This window comes from Equus asinus, chromosome 6 (assembly GCF_041296235.1).
Source record: "Equus asinus isolate D_3611 breed Donkey chromosome 6, EquAss-T2T_v2, whole genome shotgun sequence".
Lineage (NCBI taxonomy): Eukaryota > Metazoa > Chordata > Mammalia > Perissodactyla > Equidae > Equus > Equus asinus.
The window spans coordinates 57,091,841-57,111,901 of record NC_091795.1 but is presented as its reverse complement, the minus strand read 5'-3'; the positions used below and the strand labels follow the sequence as shown (position 1 = coordinate 57,111,901).

Sequence of the window (20,061 nt, the reverse complement as noted above, 5' to 3'; positions counted from 1 at the left end):
GTCTTTGTTGAAACTAGTTTTTAATTTATGCTTTCCTTTTATAACACTTAGTCCTGTACATTGTCCTAGAGCTATTTATAAACGTCTCTATCAGATACATATCTATATCTATTGTGTAGATAGGTTTTACAATAGATTTGTAAATATTACAACAGATATACATATCTTTTGTAAGCTCTTTGAGGAAATAATCCTTGACTGATTTACCTTTCTATCCTGCAGGGTGTCTCTGCTGGTGTGCTGCATATATATACATGTGCTCAGTAAATATTTATTAAATATATTAAATTCATTAAATATAAATATTTATTAAATATATTAAATTTATATATTTATTAAATATTAAATATATAAATTAAGTATTAAATATATTATTAAATATATAAATGTTAAATTTATTAAATATATCACAATCCAACTTGTATTAATAGTTTATATTTTGTATATCTTTTATTCAATTGACAAATTTGGAAATCAGGGATCACATGTATTTATTTTTGTATTTTTTGCATACTAGCACAATGCTAAGCATTCAACAATTGGTAATTATTTTTAAAATTTTATTCATAAAAATAGTGTTAAGACATATCAGTTATGATTGCCATTTTGCTGTATGTAATGGAAATCCAATTAAAATAGCTTAACCAAACAGGAGTTATTTTTATCAAATGACAAAAAGTCTGGAGGAAGATAGTCCAGGGCTGGTACAGTGGTGTCATAATGTCATTAATGTCTCAGGTTTTTTCTATCCTTAATGTATAGCTTTTGTCCTTGTAATCGTATGAGGCTTTTCTGCCTCCAAGCATCATATTCATGTTTCTGTCCCTTTCCATCAGGAAAACAGTAGGTTTTCTGGAGATATCTGCAAATAGACTTCTGATCTTATCTCTTTAGTCAGAACTAGGGTCACATGGGCATTTCTGTCAGCCAGGGAATTTTTGAAGGTGAATATTTTTAACTGCGCACATTGCCCTCCAAGCAAAATTTGAATTCTCTTCATAAGGAAGAAAAGGAGAATGAATCTTGGGTGGGCAACCTGGGGTATGTATCTTGGATATGGATTTTTTTTTTTTTTTGGTTTTTCTCCCCCAATTCCCCCCCATACATAGTTGTATATCTTAGTTGCAGATCCTTCTACTTGTGGCATGTGGGACGCTGCCTCAACGTGGCCTGACGAGCAGTGCCATGTCCGCGCCCAAGATCCGAACTGGCGAAACGCTGGGCTGCAGCAGCGGAGCACGCAAACTTAACCGCTCTGCCACGGGGCCGGCCCCTGGATGTGGAATTTACACTTAAAGCTGTTAGAATCTACAAGGGGATGATAAGGTACAAGTGAAAAGTTCAACAATCCAAGACAGTTATGTAATAAATTCCATATACACAGATAATAAATGCTGTGAAAGATTAGAGGTAGAAGAGCTCTCTGGAAGATGGAATAGATTCCGACATGTTCAATATGAGAGGTGGGACTTGAGCAGAGCCGTAAAAGATGGATCAAATATTATACAGAGGCACTAGATACCTGTTTTGCAAGTGAGGAACAACACACTTAAGACATGTTTTTGAATCTCTGGAGCAGCTTCGCAAGAGTAATGCACTCATATTATGGGGCAATAGAAGGTAAGTTGGGACAACACAATGGAGGGTTTTGAATGCTACCACAAGGATTTTGGATCTGAGACTTATTCAGAGGAGCAGATCTATTGGAGGTTTCTGAAAAGAGGAATACTATGAGGAAGTAGAATAGAAATGATAACATGTTAGAGTTTAAAAGAATATTTCACAGATTAGTTCATTAGAATTAATTAATATCTAATCCTGTACACCCTACCCAGTAGTTAAGATAGTTCATAACACTTTTGACCAAAGCAGTTGGTCCTAAGGGGTCTCCAATACCTAATAAATATTTGATATTGTTGTATTTGAAGCCCTGAGTAATAGAACAATGGAGCTCCAGAAATCAAATTTTCTGTTAAACTTATTTTTTTATATTGCCAAGGAATTCTTTGTTTCTGTTATCATCACCACATAGATTTTAAATATTATGTCAGCATATTTTATCATATTAATACCCAAGTGTAATCTTTCTTAATTAAAATCATGTCTCAAAGCTTGCACTGAATAATTTATAAAATGGTGATTGAAAACAGATTGGTGTTCTTTTGACTAAATGTACTTTTGTCGTCTGTTATTTTCTCAACCTAGAATTTAAATGTTGTTGAAAATGCTTAAACTTCAAAGCACTTACCTTGACCTAATGTTTTATTTTATTTTCCTTTTTAAATCAATCTTAATACATTTTGCAAAGTTTCTTTTAAATAAGTAAGGTGTGTTAGAGCTTTATCCAGATATTCTTATGAATTCTTTTAAATGACAGATATTTATTTAACTGTAAATCTCACAAAATAGTAAGATATGTTATTTTCTATTTTAGTAATCGTATCAATTACTTTTGATGGGTTGACGTAGCAATTTGAGTAAAGAGACAGTCTTACTCAACTGAAACACATAAAAAACATGCTTGAAATTGTTTCCTTTGTAATTATAAGTGAACATCTGAAGGCTGAGTTACCTCATTTATTTAGTAATTGGAATATCAGAAATCTTCATCTCCAATAGTGCCTCACCTCTCCAGAATCTCCTCTTTAATTACCATAAGATTTTTTCTTTCAGAGTCTCATCAATATGAATTTAACTCCATGTAGAAATAACTAACATATAATGCAATTACGCCCAACTAGTTAAAATTTTAGTATTCACTGTTGGATACTTTTTGGTTATTGTTTAACTCCCATCCCACTGATGTTGGGTTTGGCCATGAGATTGCTGTGGGCAGTGGAATGTTAGTGGATGTGACATTAAGCCTTAAATATGCTTGCGTGGTTTGCCTTTAGTTTTGCATACGGGTGATTTGCCATGAGAAGAGCTTTCCCTGGGCAGCTGCTGCCCCTTCAGCTTGGGACCTAGCATGAACACAGGTGGAGTGAACCTGAGCCCAAACCACAGTGTGAAGCAGAGCCACTCAATCAAGCCCTATCTAGACCAGCCAAGTTTCCGTTAACATACAGACCCATGAGCATGAGAACAAATGCTTGTTATAAATCAATAAGTTGGGATGCTTCGTTCTGTAGGATTATTGTGGCAATAGCTGACTAATGCAGTCTAAAAAACAGGTGTCTATGTTTTCATTAAGAAAAACCATAATTATACGTGGCTAAACTATCAGCTCCCTGCCTTATTAGATGAAAAGTAATAGCATGTAACACTAATTGAGAGTTTCTTTTGGCTAGTGGCCATTGCAAGTTTTATTGAGTAAAATGCCTGATGTGGAACTTGAGGAATAAGTTGTTGAAGTGCTTTTCAAAAATAAATCTGGCTGGTTCTTTAAGTAATCACAAAATGGAATGACATAGGAGCCATGGGTAATATTTGTTGAGGACCTGGCCACACATGTGCTTGGCATTCATATCACATTTTCTTCTCATGGCAAACCTGTCAGTCAGTCAACACATATTTATTGAACATTTACTGTATGCCAGGTATTGCAAGGTGTGTATTATCCCATTTTTGTTGAATGAAGAAACTGAGGCTCAGAAAAGTTAAGTGACTAGTTCGAGTCTCACAACTTGGAAAGGGCAGAGCTAGGATTTGACTTGAGGTCTGTCTGGCTCCAAAGATCATACTGTTATCGTTGTATGGTGTTTTCATGTTTGGAAGGGTGGAAGTAGGAGAAAAGATAGAATTTACAAACTGATTTACCTAATATTTGTTGGTGTGCTATCCCTAATAATCATTTGCTATGTAATCCAGATTTTACCTGGAATTGCCTCAGCATTCAGAAATCTACATATAATTAGCTTGGACCCCAGTGGTTTTATAGCTTGTTGAAAGTTTGAAGCTCTCCCCACAATTTCTGATTCCAAGGTCTTCCACTCTTGTGGCCTTCCTCCTGTGTCTCTGGAGGCCATCTGGATTTGCCACATCAATCTGGGTGTAAAGCTCCACCCTTTCCGGTTTCTACAGCGCACACCTTCACCAAGGATTTTATGAATTTTTGTGAGGATCCCCTGGTAAAATACAAGGTCTTCACCATTCTTTCTCTCTCAGCCTTGACTATTGCAATGCCCTGCCCCTCCCCAATTTCTCCTCCTGTTTTTCAGAATAGCTTTTGAAGCCTTGATAGCCCAGACACCACAACTTTGGGAGTTACATCTCATTCCCAAGCTGGAGTATCAGTGTGCGGCCTCCTGTTTCTATCTCATTAAAAGCAGAAATAATAAGATTCTCTTGGGAAAACAGCAAAAATTGGACTTAGTCCCATCAGTCTGATAGCCCCCACTTAGCTCAGTTTTAATTTTTTAAATTGAATTTCATTGAACGTCAACAATTTTGTTCAGCTAACCTTAAATGGTGAGAACTGAAAACATCTAATAAAAGAAAGAGCTACTCTTTTCTTCTTAGAGTAGAAATAACATACTTAACTTTACATAACTAAGAAAAATCCTATCTTTAGAATTTTACTTACTTCCTACCTCTTTCTAAAAATGCAATTTACAAAAATTGCAGAATAAATCTGGGTGTAAGTTTTTTTGTCCTTTTTTCCAGACCACTTTCCTATTAGCTATTCAGAGAAAATTTCGGGAGTTTGAGAGCTTGGTTGGTTTATGAGCCCAGAATTTAGAAACTGGTATAAATTTAAAGAGTCTGAAGCAGTTGCTTCTACAACTCTGTGTTAGAACTGGTTGAAAAACTGCTTTCGGCTTCTGGATAAGCCCAGACTACTGTATTCTTTTGCAGAATTTGCCACTAAAATTTTAATTCCTGTCAGAAATATTTTTAATGGCAGAAAACTGAAAACCAGTTGACCAAAAGAACTTTAGTTCTCATTCAATTCTAATATAATTTTAATTGGTTCATCTTTAATTTAGGAAGCAATTTTCTAGTAATTTGTCAGACATGAGTTCCTTTCAAGAAAACCTTACCAAAGATATTGCCTTAATAGTTTTTGAGGAATTCATGTTTTCTTATATTCCATGATTATAGTGGTACTATTTTTTTTGGGGGGGGGTGCAGTTAGTGAGGAGGATTGGCTCTGAATTAACATCTGTTGCCAGACTTCCTCTTTCTGCTTGAGGAAGATTGTCACTGAGCTAACATCTATGCCAATCTTCCTCTATTTTGTGTGTGGGACACCACCACAGCATGACTTGATGAGTGGTATGTAGGTCTGTGCCTGGGATCTGAAACCCCGAACCCCAGGCCACCGAAGCAGAGCACACAAATTTAACCACCATATCACCGGGCTGGCCCCATAGTGATGTTGTTTTTTATTTAAGAAACTTTGTTTTCTTTATTAAACAAACCATTGCATTGGAGCGTATTTCAAACATGTAAGCAATAACAAAGGAGAGTGAGGGAAAGACGGGGCAGACCCTGAATGTGAGATGCTTTTGGAAGTGGGATATCTCAAGATTCCATGTTGCAACATTCATGTTAAGATTCTGTTACTGTCAGTCTTGTCTTAATGCTAAGCTTGCAAAAAGAGCATCTTGTCTTTGAGTGACCTTGACCAAATTCTTTAACCTTCCTAAACCTCTCACTCCACATGTGTTAAATGGGGATTATGTCTGCCTTACCTACCTCAAAATGTTGTTATAAGGGTCAGAGAAAAACAATAAATGTGAAAGTACTTTGTATTGTACAGTACTGACAGACATTAGTGATTATGTTTGTGGGGTGAAAAACAGGAAGGATGGAGGAGGAGAAGAAAGATTACTCTTAAATTGATTCCTGCAGTGTGATTGAAAATGGTTAGTCCTCAAATCCTAAACAGTTGAAAGATGGCGAGGGAAGGGACTACCAGCCTGGGGGTACAGCAATGGCAGGGCCCTTTAACTGGCCCTAGTCAATGTCGATTCTGATCATTTCAGGTAATTTTGAATGTCTACAGTGTGCTGGGGATACACACGATGACAAGGTACAGTCCTTGCCCTCCAGCAGCTCCCAGTCCAGCTGTGGACAATACAGCTGTGCATCTCTAGCACAAAAGAGTCAGGAGGAGTGCTGAGCAGAGTGTGATTGGGGCAGAAAAGAAGCTGGTTATTGTGACCAGGTCCTGCATGTTTTTTCCGTCATTAAATAGAGTGATTTAAAAATAATCCACCATGTTTTTCACTATTTAAATCACACAGAAAAGAAAACTATTAAGGGTATTTTAGAAGGTTGCTGAAAACAAAATTCTGTAATAACACTTTTTTTTCTTTGAATGGATGAGGAATGACAGGACTAGCATCTTCTTTACAGTTTTGTCATGTTTCAGTTTTTCTATATGCTCTTTTTAGGTTTCAGGGACATTACTATCACAATGAGGTCCTACTTTTGCTTGTTTGCGTTCTTGTTATGGGACACTAACTCTTCTGGCATCATTTTTGGCTTCATCTTTTGCATTCAAAGTTAAATTACTAATGATCTTTATCTTTGAGAGTTTTTAAAAGAATAAGTGAATAATACATTATTCATACTAATGGGCGGACTCAATGACAAAGATTACCCCTAATTAGTGGTAATCATTTTTGGCTCTGGAATGCCTTAAGGATTTCTTTCCTCCTTATTTCTTTCTCAGACCAATAATAAAGTAAGCATTCACTTTCTGAGTATACAACAGGGAGAGGAGACATTCCAGAAGATGGCAAGTTATATAAGGAAGCTTACCTAAGATTAAAAACTCACTGCAGAAAATCCACGGGGTGAGGGTCTATCTGGTGTTGAATTAAATTCTCTACTGTATCCAACTAATGTTTTATTCCAGGAGAATTGCTAGTTTGGTGCCTACTTTAACTTAAATATTTAGAGGAAATGTGGAAGAGTTTGTGAGAAAATGAAGTCTTGTATAAACATGTTGGTCTTAGTGGTTTGTATTTACTGCAGAAATGGCCCCAGTGCAGCCTTAGCATGCTCCTTACCATAAATCCACATGATGTCCTGGGTGCTTGGGGAGCTGGTAGCCAACCCCACATTCAAAATTCAAGGCAAAAAATATTTAAATACCCAAGTCAGTAAAAACTGATTCTCCTGGATAAGCTGGACTCATCTTTTAAAGATGTTGAGCTTCTGGAATTTTTATGTGCATTCGTGAGGCCACAGTTTCCTCTGACAGACAATCCGTTGTTATTACTGGCTGTAGGCAGTCATAAAGGGCAGGGTCAAGAAGGACAAAGAATTTACAGAACTTTCAATAATGTGTTGATGTCAGGAAAAGAGTTGAGCCATTTCTGATAAGAAAGAAATGTTAATTTTAAACAGCTGCGAATGTACTATCCGTGATCTGCTCCTGGAAAGTCACAGCAGGGTAATTCATCGGCCGTGGGTCACAAGATGAGTTTGAATAATCAATCCCTGAGTGAAACCAATGAGAGAAGTAAATACTGCAAGAGGTGACAGAGTTCAGCCTCAGAGTGGAACACAGAGTCTTTCACCATTTGAGGTTCTTGCCCTGGGTTTAGGTTTGGCAGCTGCCGCTTTAAGCCTCACCACTCCCTTCCAGTGAATCAACACTTAACAGTAACTGTGAAAGCACAGTATAAAAATTACTGCTCAATTAGAGTTTCAGAAATGACATTGAAAACTATGCAGCATTCCTACTGCCCAGGCTAACTGTTAGTAGCACACTCATTTTGATGCTTAAAGAACCATAATTTTTCTAAACTAATTTAGAATTTTTATCAATGCATTTGACTGGAATAATGAAAAGTTGCCCAAGTCTGCGAAATTGGGTAAGTGCTTCTTACTTTGGTGAAGGTACGTGTATTCTGAAGTTGTCTGGTGCAAATACTGAATGTGAGTTGAATTAGGAAATTGACTTTAGGGTTCCAAATTGGACCATAGTGTTAGGATATGTTCAGTTTTAAATCCAGCCTTAATAACTGTGTGTGTTTAGAGTATCTTTTTTCAAAGAATGAGTAACAAATTTTTCTTTTCCTAAAGGCAGTTTAGCTAAGTATTAGAGGTTTAGGGATTGGTGTTCTTGTTCAACTCTTCTTTTTTTTTTAATGTTGATTAATTAATTAATTAATTAAGTTTAGGAAGATTAGCCCTGAGCTAACTTCTGCCAATCCTCCCCTTTTGGCTGAGAAAGACTGGCCCTGAGCTAACATCCATGTCCATCTTCCTCTACTTTATATGTGGGACGCCTACCACAGCATGGCTTTTGCCAAGTAGTGCCGTGTCCACACCCGGGATCCGAACCAGCGAACCCGGGCCGCCAAGAAGCGGAACATGCGAACTTAACTGCTGCGCCACCGGGCCGGCCCCTCAACTCTTCTTTATAAGTGTTTGGAGCAAATCACTTACTTTTCTTCTCTCTCATCTCTTTTACTTGACTTATAAAATATGCACACTAATCCTGGCTCCCCTATTTCTGAAGGTCATGCATGTAATACTCTTTGTGATAAAACCTTAAAATATCAGAAGTAAGTGGTGATATTTTAAGACTTTATCAACCCAAGGTATTATTACTTGTATGTATAGTAGTACTAACATTGCATAGAATGAGAACAAACTCATGTAAGTGAATGCTACATCATTTTATCTTTGTTCTTATTCATATTTAATAAATATTTTATTCATATTTTATAAAAATTCCACAAGTATTTGGATCTATGAAATGAGATGCAAAGGTCCATAAATGTCTATTTTCGGATTTCACTTCTCAGGTCACAGATTAAAAATTCCAGGGTTGAGAATCTAAATGGCCTTGTAGGAATGGACCAGGCCAGTACTCAAAGCCACCATCATTTTGGCTTGATTTTGCAAAACTTCCAAATCATCTGCTCAGAAAGCTAAACCCCAGCTGCAGTTCCAGATAAGCCATGATGGCAGAGTGGCTATAAAAGTAGCATCTCATAGATGTAGAGAAGTATGGACAGGTTCAGGCTGGTTGAACAATAGCCCCTTCCTCTTTGAAAGGAAAGGAAGATAGATGTAAGTAATGAATTTTAATCCCTTATTACTTTCTTTTGGGAAATTGATCACATTTACTATAAATCTAAAAGGAGGAATTTACATACAAGTATGGAAGGAGATCAGAAATGAGTAGACATACGGTATCAGGCAGATCTTTAGCAGTCAGCAAGGTCTAAAGATAGTAATGCAGCCTATAATTCTATAGATGGGTAGATAGGAACCATAATAGTAACAGCAACAGCTAACATTTATGGAGTTCTCATTATTTATTAGACACGATAGTATATATTATCTATAGATTATTCGTGTGTGAAGCAGTTGCTATCTTTATCTCATTTTGGAGATGAAGAAATATAGATATGCAAAGATTAAGAATCTTACTCAAAGTCATACACAGCTGTGCTAGATTTTGGACCCAGGGAACCTGGGTGCGGAAACTGCACTCTAAATGAGTGTGCTATACTACTTTCCATGAATCTGAAGAGTAGATTCATAGTCCACCAATTCATGTTAATGGGGGAGGGGATAGTGTGAACTGGTGGAATATAATTCTAACAGAGGTCATGTTCTGAATTATTTAGAAAATGGCGCAAATACCAAGTTAATCCTGAAAAAAAAGAAAGGTCCATTCAACAGGCATTGGGTATTGGGTATTGTGGGAGTATCCCATTAAGTATTAGGGACTCACAACAAAGAAATTGAGACTTCATAATAAGAAACCCAGCCGTGGGAAACTGGGGTAGAAGGCAAGGAACCCAGTCACAGTGGACTGGAGTAAAATCAGAGCAAAATCAGATTAACAATAATTCAGGGCAGAGGCAGGAAGATCTTGACAGATGATTTCATATGTTATCTCCCCTGCTGAGGGCTGGAGTTGGCTCCAGAGTCAGATGCATAGCTTAAGTCAGGCTAATTTAATAGATTCAGCTCAGAGGGAAAGAGAAGCAAGGGCACATAGCCAGGTAGGCCATTACAAATTAACCCAGCTAGGTTAGAGTTCCAGGCAAAAGGCTCATCTTACTAACATTATTTCTCCACCATGGCCGCCCCTGCTTCTACGGGAGGTGGTGGGAGATCATGTAGCAGTGACATTAAATATCCAAAAACTGTGGAGCAGAGAGATGAATCTTCATACCATAATTATAAAATTTAATAACTTCCTTTCACATATAACTTACAGCTCAATCGAAGTTGTTATTCTCATTATTTTTCTAAAAGAACATAGTATGTTATGTAATACATTGATTGTAGAGTTCACTAAGCCATTTGGGAGGTGATTAGGAAGAATAATTAGACATGAAATTGTTATTTAATTATTCATATCACTTGTTTATTCTGTCTTATAATAACTTTTGCAGAATATATATGATTTGGGGAGCTCTTGTTTTGTGTCCTTAAAAGGTAGAGTAAACATTCAAGATAGCAGTACTTAGGAGAGTCATTTAAATACTTTTCCTTTGCTAGTCCTGTCCTTGATTTTGTGCAAGAAAAAAAAGTTTATTTTTTCTTTTATGTAGTGTTTATCCAATTGCTTCTATAGTTTATCTTACAACAGCTCTAAAGACTACACAATTATCTGTTCTTTCTAAAGCTCATGGTTTCCTAAAGCTAGTTGTAAGTACTATTAAAAATCTCCCAAAAATGTGCTCAAAAACCCAGTTTAGTTTCATTTGTGCTAGGAAGATGTTTTCCAGATGACTGACGTAATATACAATTGTTTCTATCCAAAAATATTTCTCTTGCTTAATCTGTGCATTTGTTATATTTTGTCCAGTAAATAGCTTTGTTATTATGAAATGGTTCTGAGATGTACAAAAGAAAAAATACTAAGATATAGAATGCATCCAGGAAATGCAATTACTTTCTGTTACATAAATTCTCTAAACAAATGTAATTCATGTGCGTCTTCAGTCTTATCTCACATTAGGGAGTTGGCCTGAGAAGGAGAATGAGCATGATCTTGAGGTGGGACCTGTGGTAAGAGCAGGAATTACCACCGAACAAACTGCTAAGTCTGTTCACCTCTCTGAGTTTGCTTCCTGATGTGTCAGTTGGGAATAATACCTATCTTGCAGGGTCCTTATGAAAAAACAAATCTATATAAAATTTTGTAGATTTTCAGTAAAAGCTAACTGTTATCACTTGCTGGTACCTAAACTTTAAGACTATCCACTCAAGAGAGTTGTATCCTTTCAAATGATGAGAAACTGCTTTTGATATTAAAAAAAGCCTGTTTCCTGCCTCCCTGGGCATGCCACACAGCCCGCCGCGCCGTTAGCTGTTGCTGTCTGCAGTTGATGACGGCTTGGTGGGCATCTAGCACTGTGCTAAGTGATGTACATACATTATTCTGTTTGATCGTAACAGCAGTCCTGTCGAGATTTTCTCTCTGACTTTCTACCGTAACTTTGAACTGTGTGTACCGTCTTTTAGAATATGTATTCTTTGGGCTTTTGTCTGCTTTTATTCTGTCTACTGCTTTGAACTAATTATGGTACTTTATGCACCAAACTATATTAGTTAGAAGGCTTTGGGATGCAAATAACAGAGAACCAGAACTGATCTGGCTCAAAAAATAAAGAGAATTTTTTTCACACATACAATTGAATAATTCTTCACTGGGATTTATTTCTCAGTGATTCTTGTCACTCTGTCTTCCTCCATGGCTGCCCTCATTGATTAGAAATGGCTGTAGCAGTTCCTGAGATGACATCTTTACATTACACTCTCCATAGGAATAGAGAGCTTCTATTCTTCCAGACAAAACCCTTGGCTTGTTTTGACTAGTCTAACTTAGATCTTTTGTGTTGCCTTTGACACAATCACTGGGAACAGGGGGCCGGAGTGCATTGACTAGCTTATCCCTGCCCTTCCATTAACCAATCACTGGACAAGAGGAATGGTGTTAAACTGCTTAGTTCAAACCAAGACCTGAGCTTTGGTCAATGTCACCCAAATCATAGAGAGGCATAGTGGAGCAGGAGGTGAAGTGGTACTGGGAAGACATCTTTGTCTTGTTCCCAGTCTCACATGGAAAGCTTTCAACGTTTTACCTTGAATTATGATGTTTTGCTATAGGTTTTTTTTTTTAAACATATTCTTTATCAGTTTAAGGAAATTACCTTCATAGTTGGCTAAGATATTTAAAATCGTGAATGGAAGTTGACTTTTATCAAGAGTCTTTTCTAAATCTGTTGAGATGATCATGTGGATTCTTTCTTTATTAATGTGATAAATTATACTAATCAATTTTTAAAACAACTTTAATGAGGTATAATAGCATACAATAAACTGCACATATTTGTAGTATATAGTTTGATCATTTTTCATGTATTTATATACCTGTGAAACCATTACTGAAATCAAAATAATGAACATATTTACCACTGTCCTTCAAAAGTTTCCGCCTGCTCCTCTCTGTCCCTTCCCTCACACCCACCCCTCCACACAGGCCCCCAGGCAATCACTGATCTGTTTTCTGTCACTATAGATTAGTTGCATTACTGATTGAATTTTTGAATGTTAAAATAACTGTCCATTTCTGAAATAAACCCAACTTAGTCATAACGTATTAGCTCTCTTTCTTACATATTTCTGTATTCATTTAATCTAAGATTCTGCTTAGGATTTTTGCATCTATATTTGTAAATGCAGTTGGGCTATAATTTTTCTTTCTACTAATGCCCTTGTCATACTTTGGTATCAAGGTTATGCTGGCCTCATCAATGATCTGCAGGGTGTTTTCTATTCTCTTCTTTTCTATCCTCTGGGAGAATTTGTGTAAGATAGATGTTATATTTTCCTTAAGTATTCGGTTTGAATCAACCAGTGAAACCAAATGGACCTAGAGTTTTCTTTGTGGGAAAATTTTTAATTATTGATTTGATTTTAAAATAGATACAGAATTGTTCACATTTTGTTTCTTCTTGTGCTGTCAGTTTTTGTAAGATGTATGTTTTCTTGACTTTTTTTAATTGACTATAACAGCCACCCAGTAATGTGCATAATAGGCATGAAGCTTGGTGATTTTTTTTATAAATGCACAATGTATCGATGTAAAGTTGTTCATAATATTCTCTTAGTTTTAAATATCTGTGGGATCTGTAAGGATATCTCCTCTTTTATTTCTGATATTGGTTATGTAAGTTTGCTCTCTGTATTTCTTCATTATTCTCCACTGGGGGAGGAGGAGTTAAAACTTATTTGTCTTTTTAAAGAATCAACTTTTATCTTTGCTGATCTTCTGTTGTATGTTTTCCTATTTTGCTTGTTGCGGTTCTTACTTTTTATTTCCATCTTTTTATTTTTAGATTTAAGTTGTTCTTTATATGACTTGTTTGTTATGGATGTTTAGCTCATTGCCTTTCAGCTTTTCTTCTTCTCTTATACATGTGTTTGGGGACATAAATTTTCCTCTTAAAATAGATTTAATGCATCATAAATTTTCATGAACATTCACTTCAAAATACGTTTTACTTTCTATTGCAATTTCTTCTTTGACCCATGGCTTATTGGGAATTATATTTCTTAGTTTACAAGCTGTATGGATTTTCTAAGCTTATTTTTGTTATTGATTTTTTTTATTTTTGAAGATTGGCAACTGAGCTAACATCTGTTGCCAATCTTTGTTTTTCTTTCCTTCCTCTTCTCCCCAAAGCCCCTTAGCACTTAGTTGTATGTCCTAGCTGTGTGTGGCTCTGCTTGTCCTATGTGGGGCACCGCCTCAGTGTGGCCTGATGTGCGGTGCCATGTCAGTGCCCAGGACCCAAACCGGCAAAACCCTGGGCTGCTGCAGCGGAGTACGTGAACTTAACCACTCGGCCACTGGGCTGGCCCCTGTCATTGATTTCTAGTCTAACTCCTTTGTGGTCAAAAAATTTACTTTGTACGAATTCACTTTGTTGGAATTTGCTTTCACATGTGGTTGATTTTTATAATGATCCATGCAAATTTGAAAGCAATGTGTATTCTACAGTTTGGGGGTACAGTGTGGTATGTGTAACTATTAGGTCAAATATGTAAATTGTGTTGTTTAAATGTTGTATATCCTTATAAATTAATTTGTCTGCTGTACCTGAGAGAGGTATGTTAAAATCTATGATTTTTTGATTTCTCTATTTTGTCAATATTTCTTATAATATATAATCTCGTGCTAAGTTATTAGGTGCATAACATGTAGAATTGTTATCTTTTACTAAAGAACTTAAACTTTTATCATTTTGAAGTATGCCTATTTGTAGTAATGGTTGTTGCCTTAAAGTCTCCTTTGTCTGAAACAAATATAGTTGATATGCTATTGTTGCCATGTATTTTCATTTTATATATACTTAAAATCCCCTAATATATTATTATATCTGTTGCTATATTCAGTTAAAATTCATTTGGATTTATCCACGTTTCTCCTTTTCATTGTTCTTTATTTTTCCTGCCTCTTTGAGCTTGCATTTGGGAGCTGAATACACCCTTTATTATTTTCTTTAAACTGTTAGTGAAAAATTCTCTACATTTACCCCCTGAAAAATCTATGTTTTTCTCTTCATTACTGAGGGCTAATTTCACTGGTACGGAATTCTAGGTTTACCATTATATTGTCAGCATTTTGAAGGTACCATTCCATTTTCTTCTGTTTTTTCTTGATTGTTTTGAGAAGTCAGCTGGCTTCTGTCTTCTAACAAATATTTGTTCCTTTAAAGTTCATCTTTTTTTCAGTTTTCTTTTCATATCTTCTCTTTAACTGTGATTTTCAACATTTCTACTATGACGTGCCAGGGTGTGCTTTCCTTTATCTTCTTTTAGGTGGCTTTTGTTGATTTGTGGGGAAAGTCTCAGCTGTTATCTTCTCCAATATTGCTCCTTTGTCATTCTCTCTTGCCTCCCTTCTGGGTACCTTCTCACTGTTTCTGGGTATACGTGAATTGACTTCTGGCAAGTTATTTGACCCCATCCCCTGCCACACTCTGTCTTGTTCACTTACTTGTGTCTAACTACCTTGCTGGTTTTCTAACAAGCCAAGCATGCTCCTGCCTCAGGGCTTTTGAAAATATCGTTTCATTAACCTGGAACACAGTTTTCCACATATGTCCAAGATTCGTTCCCTTGCACGATTCAGGTCTCTGCTCAAATGTGGTTTAATCATAGAGGCTTCCCATGATCAAAATGATCACCCAGGCCCCTCCTCCCCACAGTGTACTTTGACTCCTTACCTGGTTTATGTTTCTTCATAACACTTATTACAATATGACACATTATATATTTAATATTTATTTACTTATTCTCTGTCTCCCTCCATTAGAGTATAAGCTCCATGAGAGAAGAGACTTTTTTTTGCTGACAACTATATCCCAACCCCTGGAATAATGCCCGAAGCAGAGTAGGTGCTCAATAAATATTTATGGGGAGAATGATTAATAGATAATGCATCTAAGAAGATAGAGTTCTCTATAGAAAGTGAAGAAAGCAGACAGAGAGAAATAAGCTAAGCAAGGCTTTTAATTTTTATTTATATTTTGTCTTTTGTATGTAAAGATAGCATCATTGATCATAGTTCTATCCATCATTGTTACTGAAATAGCTAAATGAAATGTTAATATGTTCAAAAATACTGCTTTTATTAAATTAACTGGCATTTCATCATTTAGTTTAGACATGAGCTCCACAAATTTTTTAAGACATTTAATTTTAATTTTTAAAACATTAAACCTAGAAATAAGCCAGACAGAGAAAGATGAACTCTGTATGACTCCACTCATAGGTGGTAGTTAACATATGGACAAAGAGAACTGATCGGTGGTTGCCAGGGGAAAGGGGGGTGGGGGGAGGGCACTAGGGGTGAAGTGGTGTACCTACAACATGACTAATAATGATGTACAACTGCAATTTCACAAGGATGTTAACTTTCATAACCTTAATAAAAAAAAAAAAGATAAAAAATTAAACCTACTGTGTTAGTCAGCTTGGACTGCCATAACAAAATACCATTGACTGGGTGGCTTAAACAACAAAGATTTCTTTTCTTTTCTTTTCTTCTTTTTTGCTGAGGAAGATTAGCCCTGAGCTAACATCTGTTGTCAATCTTCCTCTTTTTTTTTTTGTGCTTGAGGTAGATTATTGCTGAGCTAACATCTGTACCAATCTTCCTCTGATTTGTATGTTGGTCACTGTCACAGCATGGCTGACAAGTGGTGTAGGTCTGCACCTGGGATCCGAACCTAGGAACTTGGGCCGTTGAAGAGGAGCATGCTGAGCTTAACCACCCTGCCATGGAGCCAGCCTGAGATTTATTTTCTTACAGGTCTGGAGGCTAGAAATCTGAGATCTGGATGCCAGCATGGTGAGGTTCCAGTGAGGGCCCTCCTCCTGGCTTGCAGATGGCTGCCTTCTTGCTGCATCTGCTCATGACAGAGAGAGAGCTCTGGTGTCTCTTTCCTCTTCTGATAAGGGCACTAATCCCATCATGAGGGCTCCATGCTCATGACCTCAACTAAACTCAGTTATCTCCTAAAGGCCCCATCTCCAAATACCATCACACTGGAGTTAGGGCTTTACCATATGAATTTTGGGGGTACACAATTCAGCTCTACCAAATAAGCACCTATGAAATAAGGTGCATTATTTTCCAGTAAATTAATGAATATGTACATTCACGATGCAAGTGTTTTTCATAGTGTGAAAATATTGTGATTGCACATAAAAATTTATTAAATTACTTTTTAAAAAAATTGTGAATCCTTATAAGTACAAAGGCTAAATTGGCCCATGCCTGGGTACCACTTGCCCTATTTCTTTCACAGTTTGTAGGGATATCTATTTATTGTGTAGTTATTTGGGGACTCAGATGAATACATCATTTTTTGTGGGCAAGAAAACCTAATTCTGACCTTCTAAATGTCTTTTGTAAATTTCTTTCCCTAAATAAATCATAAATCCACCTATAATGCCTAGACCTACGTACAATTGGCTGTCATTATAGCTACTCAGAAAGAATCTATGGTGTAGGTCAAAGCTACTTGGCTGGAGAGACTTGGCCTCCCTAATAGTAAGGTTTTTACCTCACTGGCACCCACAGTATTTTGCTAGTTTGCCTGAGGTCAGCATGCTTTCCTGATCTTCATGGACTGGGTTGCTTTTCTAGGAATGTCTCGAAGGAATCCTGAAAGAAAGATGCCATACTGTGACATTCACTGCTTATAAGGAGAGCAAGAATGGCCTCTGTCTTGCCCTTTTAGTCAGCTTAAAACAAACTGAGCTAGCTTCAAAACAAAACTGGAAGTCACAAAGTCAGCAACTCAAAGCCTCCCTTCATTGCCCATATACATTCTTAGACTGGAATGAAGCTAACAGTGTTGAGAAATGCTTCCTGGAAAGGTGAAGGAGGAAAGCATCCAGTGCCCCATTCCTCACCCCTGAGATGGGGTTGTTCGCATCTGATATGAATTAGGGGAGTATTTGAGGCTGTGCCATATGTCCCTGTTAGAAGTACTGAGCTCATAATGACTAAGAAACTCCAGGGGTTGTCTAAGCCACCAAGGTTATAAAGGACACAGCATTATTGCAGCTGAACTAAAATTTAATCTAAATCTACTTTACCACGCATGGTGACCTAGGAAGGCAGTATGGCAGACAAACTCTAAATAGAGAGGCTCAGTCATGGTTCACCAAAAAGCCAAGCTTGCTATTTTCATGGTGGAAAAGGGAAGAAGAAATCGATAAATATTTCTAAATGTCATATATTTACATATGAATTTCTTTATTTATAGAATTATAGAATTCTTCTCTTGCGAAACCTAAGTTCTTTAAAAATAATCCTTAAATTTAAAGTATTTATGAAAAAAATCATACATATAGTCACCAATTAAAAATTAAGAGTGTTCCCTAGAAGGAGGTGTAACTCCTGTGGTCCAGAGGCTGAGAGTTCCGTAATTTGAGGTGGGAATTTCTTCTCAGAATGAAATGAAAGGCATGTTCCTCCCACTGGACCAAGTATGTGATTGAGAGGGATCTGGGTTACTGTAATGAAGGTGGGTAGAACTGACAGTGCCCCCAGGGTGCTGGGGATAGAGGAGGGAACGTCACCACGATCTCAGTGTTGCATTTTAGGAACTAGATTTTAGGTGAGGAATGAAGTCAGAATCCCTTAACTCAGAAGAGAATGATGAATAAACTAGATGTCAGCTTATTAATTTATAGCGGAAAACACACCTCATTCAGGAATCAGTCTGCATGTGTACTGAAACCTTCTTGGCAAGCAGAGAATCAAATAAGAAAATTGCCTTTTTCCAAATGAAACACTCCAAACTTATGTGACTAGAGAACTCATTCTTCTTCTCCACTCTAGAGATGTTTCTTTTTCTGACTAATAACTTGAAAAGGTTATTTCTAATCAGCGCTCCTGAATCATACGTAAAGACGTGAATGACGCTCTCATTCTCCAACTTTTAGTTTTCCCATTTTTATTGGTCCTCAGAACTGTGTCATTGCAGCATCCCTTGCCGATTATCATACCTGTGACAAGTTAAAATTTCCAAGACTGAGGCTTATGTCACAAAGGGTCCAAGTGAGACCAGCAACTCTCTGATGAGATGAGCAGCTCTTCACCAGATGGGGTGAGGAACACAGTGATGTGGGAGTCAGAAGACCTGGGGCTGGACCTAGGGCTTCTGTTATCTAACAGCCTGACCTGGAGTATGTTTTTCTGGCTTCAGTGGCTTAAGCTGCAAAACGAGGTCCATTTCACCTTTGACATGTAACTCAGATCTTTATTTTATTTTAGTAATTCTAGCAAGAAAGTGTTTAGGCTAAAGGGATGAATCTCTGTTCTCATTGAGGTAAAGAGGTTTTGTACCATTTTTTTCTTGGGAAAGTCTTCATTTTTAATCTGGCAGCCTTTATTTGTGTTCTTTTCTATTCCTCTGGCTAGCTGGAGAGAAATGTCATTGACATGGTCCAAAGAGTATATTATTTTCACCTTTACAGCAAGGAGTACCAGGGTGGAGCACCCCATCTCCTCCCCAAATGCCTGTGAATGACAAGTAATGAAAAACATTTTTTAATTAAGTCAATTCAATTATTATAAACTGAATTAATCTCTAATTTAGGCATGTCTTGGGAAACTATAATATATGCCAGCTGACCGTTATCCAAATTTCCATGGAAATAGCAATCTTATTACACAGTATGTTCTTGGACTGTTCTAAAATTTCCAGCTGCTTTGTGTGATATTGAACCTAAAAAAGAAAGCTTCTACTAACAACATGTATTTTGAAGTATGTACTCAGGAGCTCAGGAGGTGGGCTTAACTTGAAAAAATTCACTGAAAAGACTCAAGGTGAAATAACCCTGGGCCTTCCCTCAGACTTCTTTTAATTGAAACCTCTGATATTGTTGTGTTGTTTCTATCTGAAGTAAAGGGTGGAAGAGATTGTAAAGATGTTTTATGGTTTTATTTTCTTTTCCTCTATGAGATAGAGATTTATGTATGTCAGGAGAAGCAGAGGTAATCATATTCTTCTCTTGAATGATCAAATGAAGTTTTTGTTTAAGAGAAAAACCATATTCTAATAGTAACAGATTTATCCATCAAATGTCTTGCTGTTAAGAATATGAAAATATTTCAGATGAAATAATAGTATATGGGAGAAGTTAGCTATGTATTTATAACAGGCCTAATATAAGTGCAGACACCATGACTACATTTCATGCTTCGTAAAAGTAACAGCAAGTTTGCCATATGCTTAACAGTTGAGTTAATCTGTGCAAACCCACGCACACCACTATAGAAATGACTTTCATAGTGTAGTCACTACCGTTTGCAGCAATTACAACACAGCATCAAGCAAGGTAGAAATGATATGGTAAATAGAATATCCTCCCAGAATTTAGTAATCCTGAGGTGACCTTGCCCGTCACTGATGTCCTGTGAGACAATTGCAGGCTTGTCTTACTCATTTTGCCCTAGTGGTGTTGTGGTTATTGATTTCCTCCATTAAAATGGAAAATAGGATTATATTTGACAGAATAAACATATACTTGGCACTTTAGGTAAAGTGAATATATAATCTGAAGTTAGCGTCCTTCTTTGGCAAATCCCTGGATCAATGATTG

General features: G+C 36.8%; 1 protein-coding gene across 2 annotated transcripts in view; it reads left to right on the top strand.

Annotated features, from left to right (window-relative positions):
- The window catches only part of ACYP2 (acylphosphatase 2), a 153,099-nt gene that overhangs the window by 80,187 nt on the left and 52,851 nt on the right, over positions 1 to 20,061 (top strand). Inside the window, exon 4 of one of the 2 annotated variants that reach the window (XM_070512102.1) lies at positions 1,123 to 1,321. The exons of the other annotated variant lie outside the window; for it this stretch is intronic. Coding sequence (XP_070368203.1) covers positions 1,123 to 1,174 — 52 coding nt within the window. The 3' untranslated portion in view covers positions 1,175 to 1,321. Of the gene's footprint in view, positions 1 to 1,122; positions 1,322 to 20,061 lie in introns of those variants that run through there. 2 annotated transcript variants of the gene reach the window in all.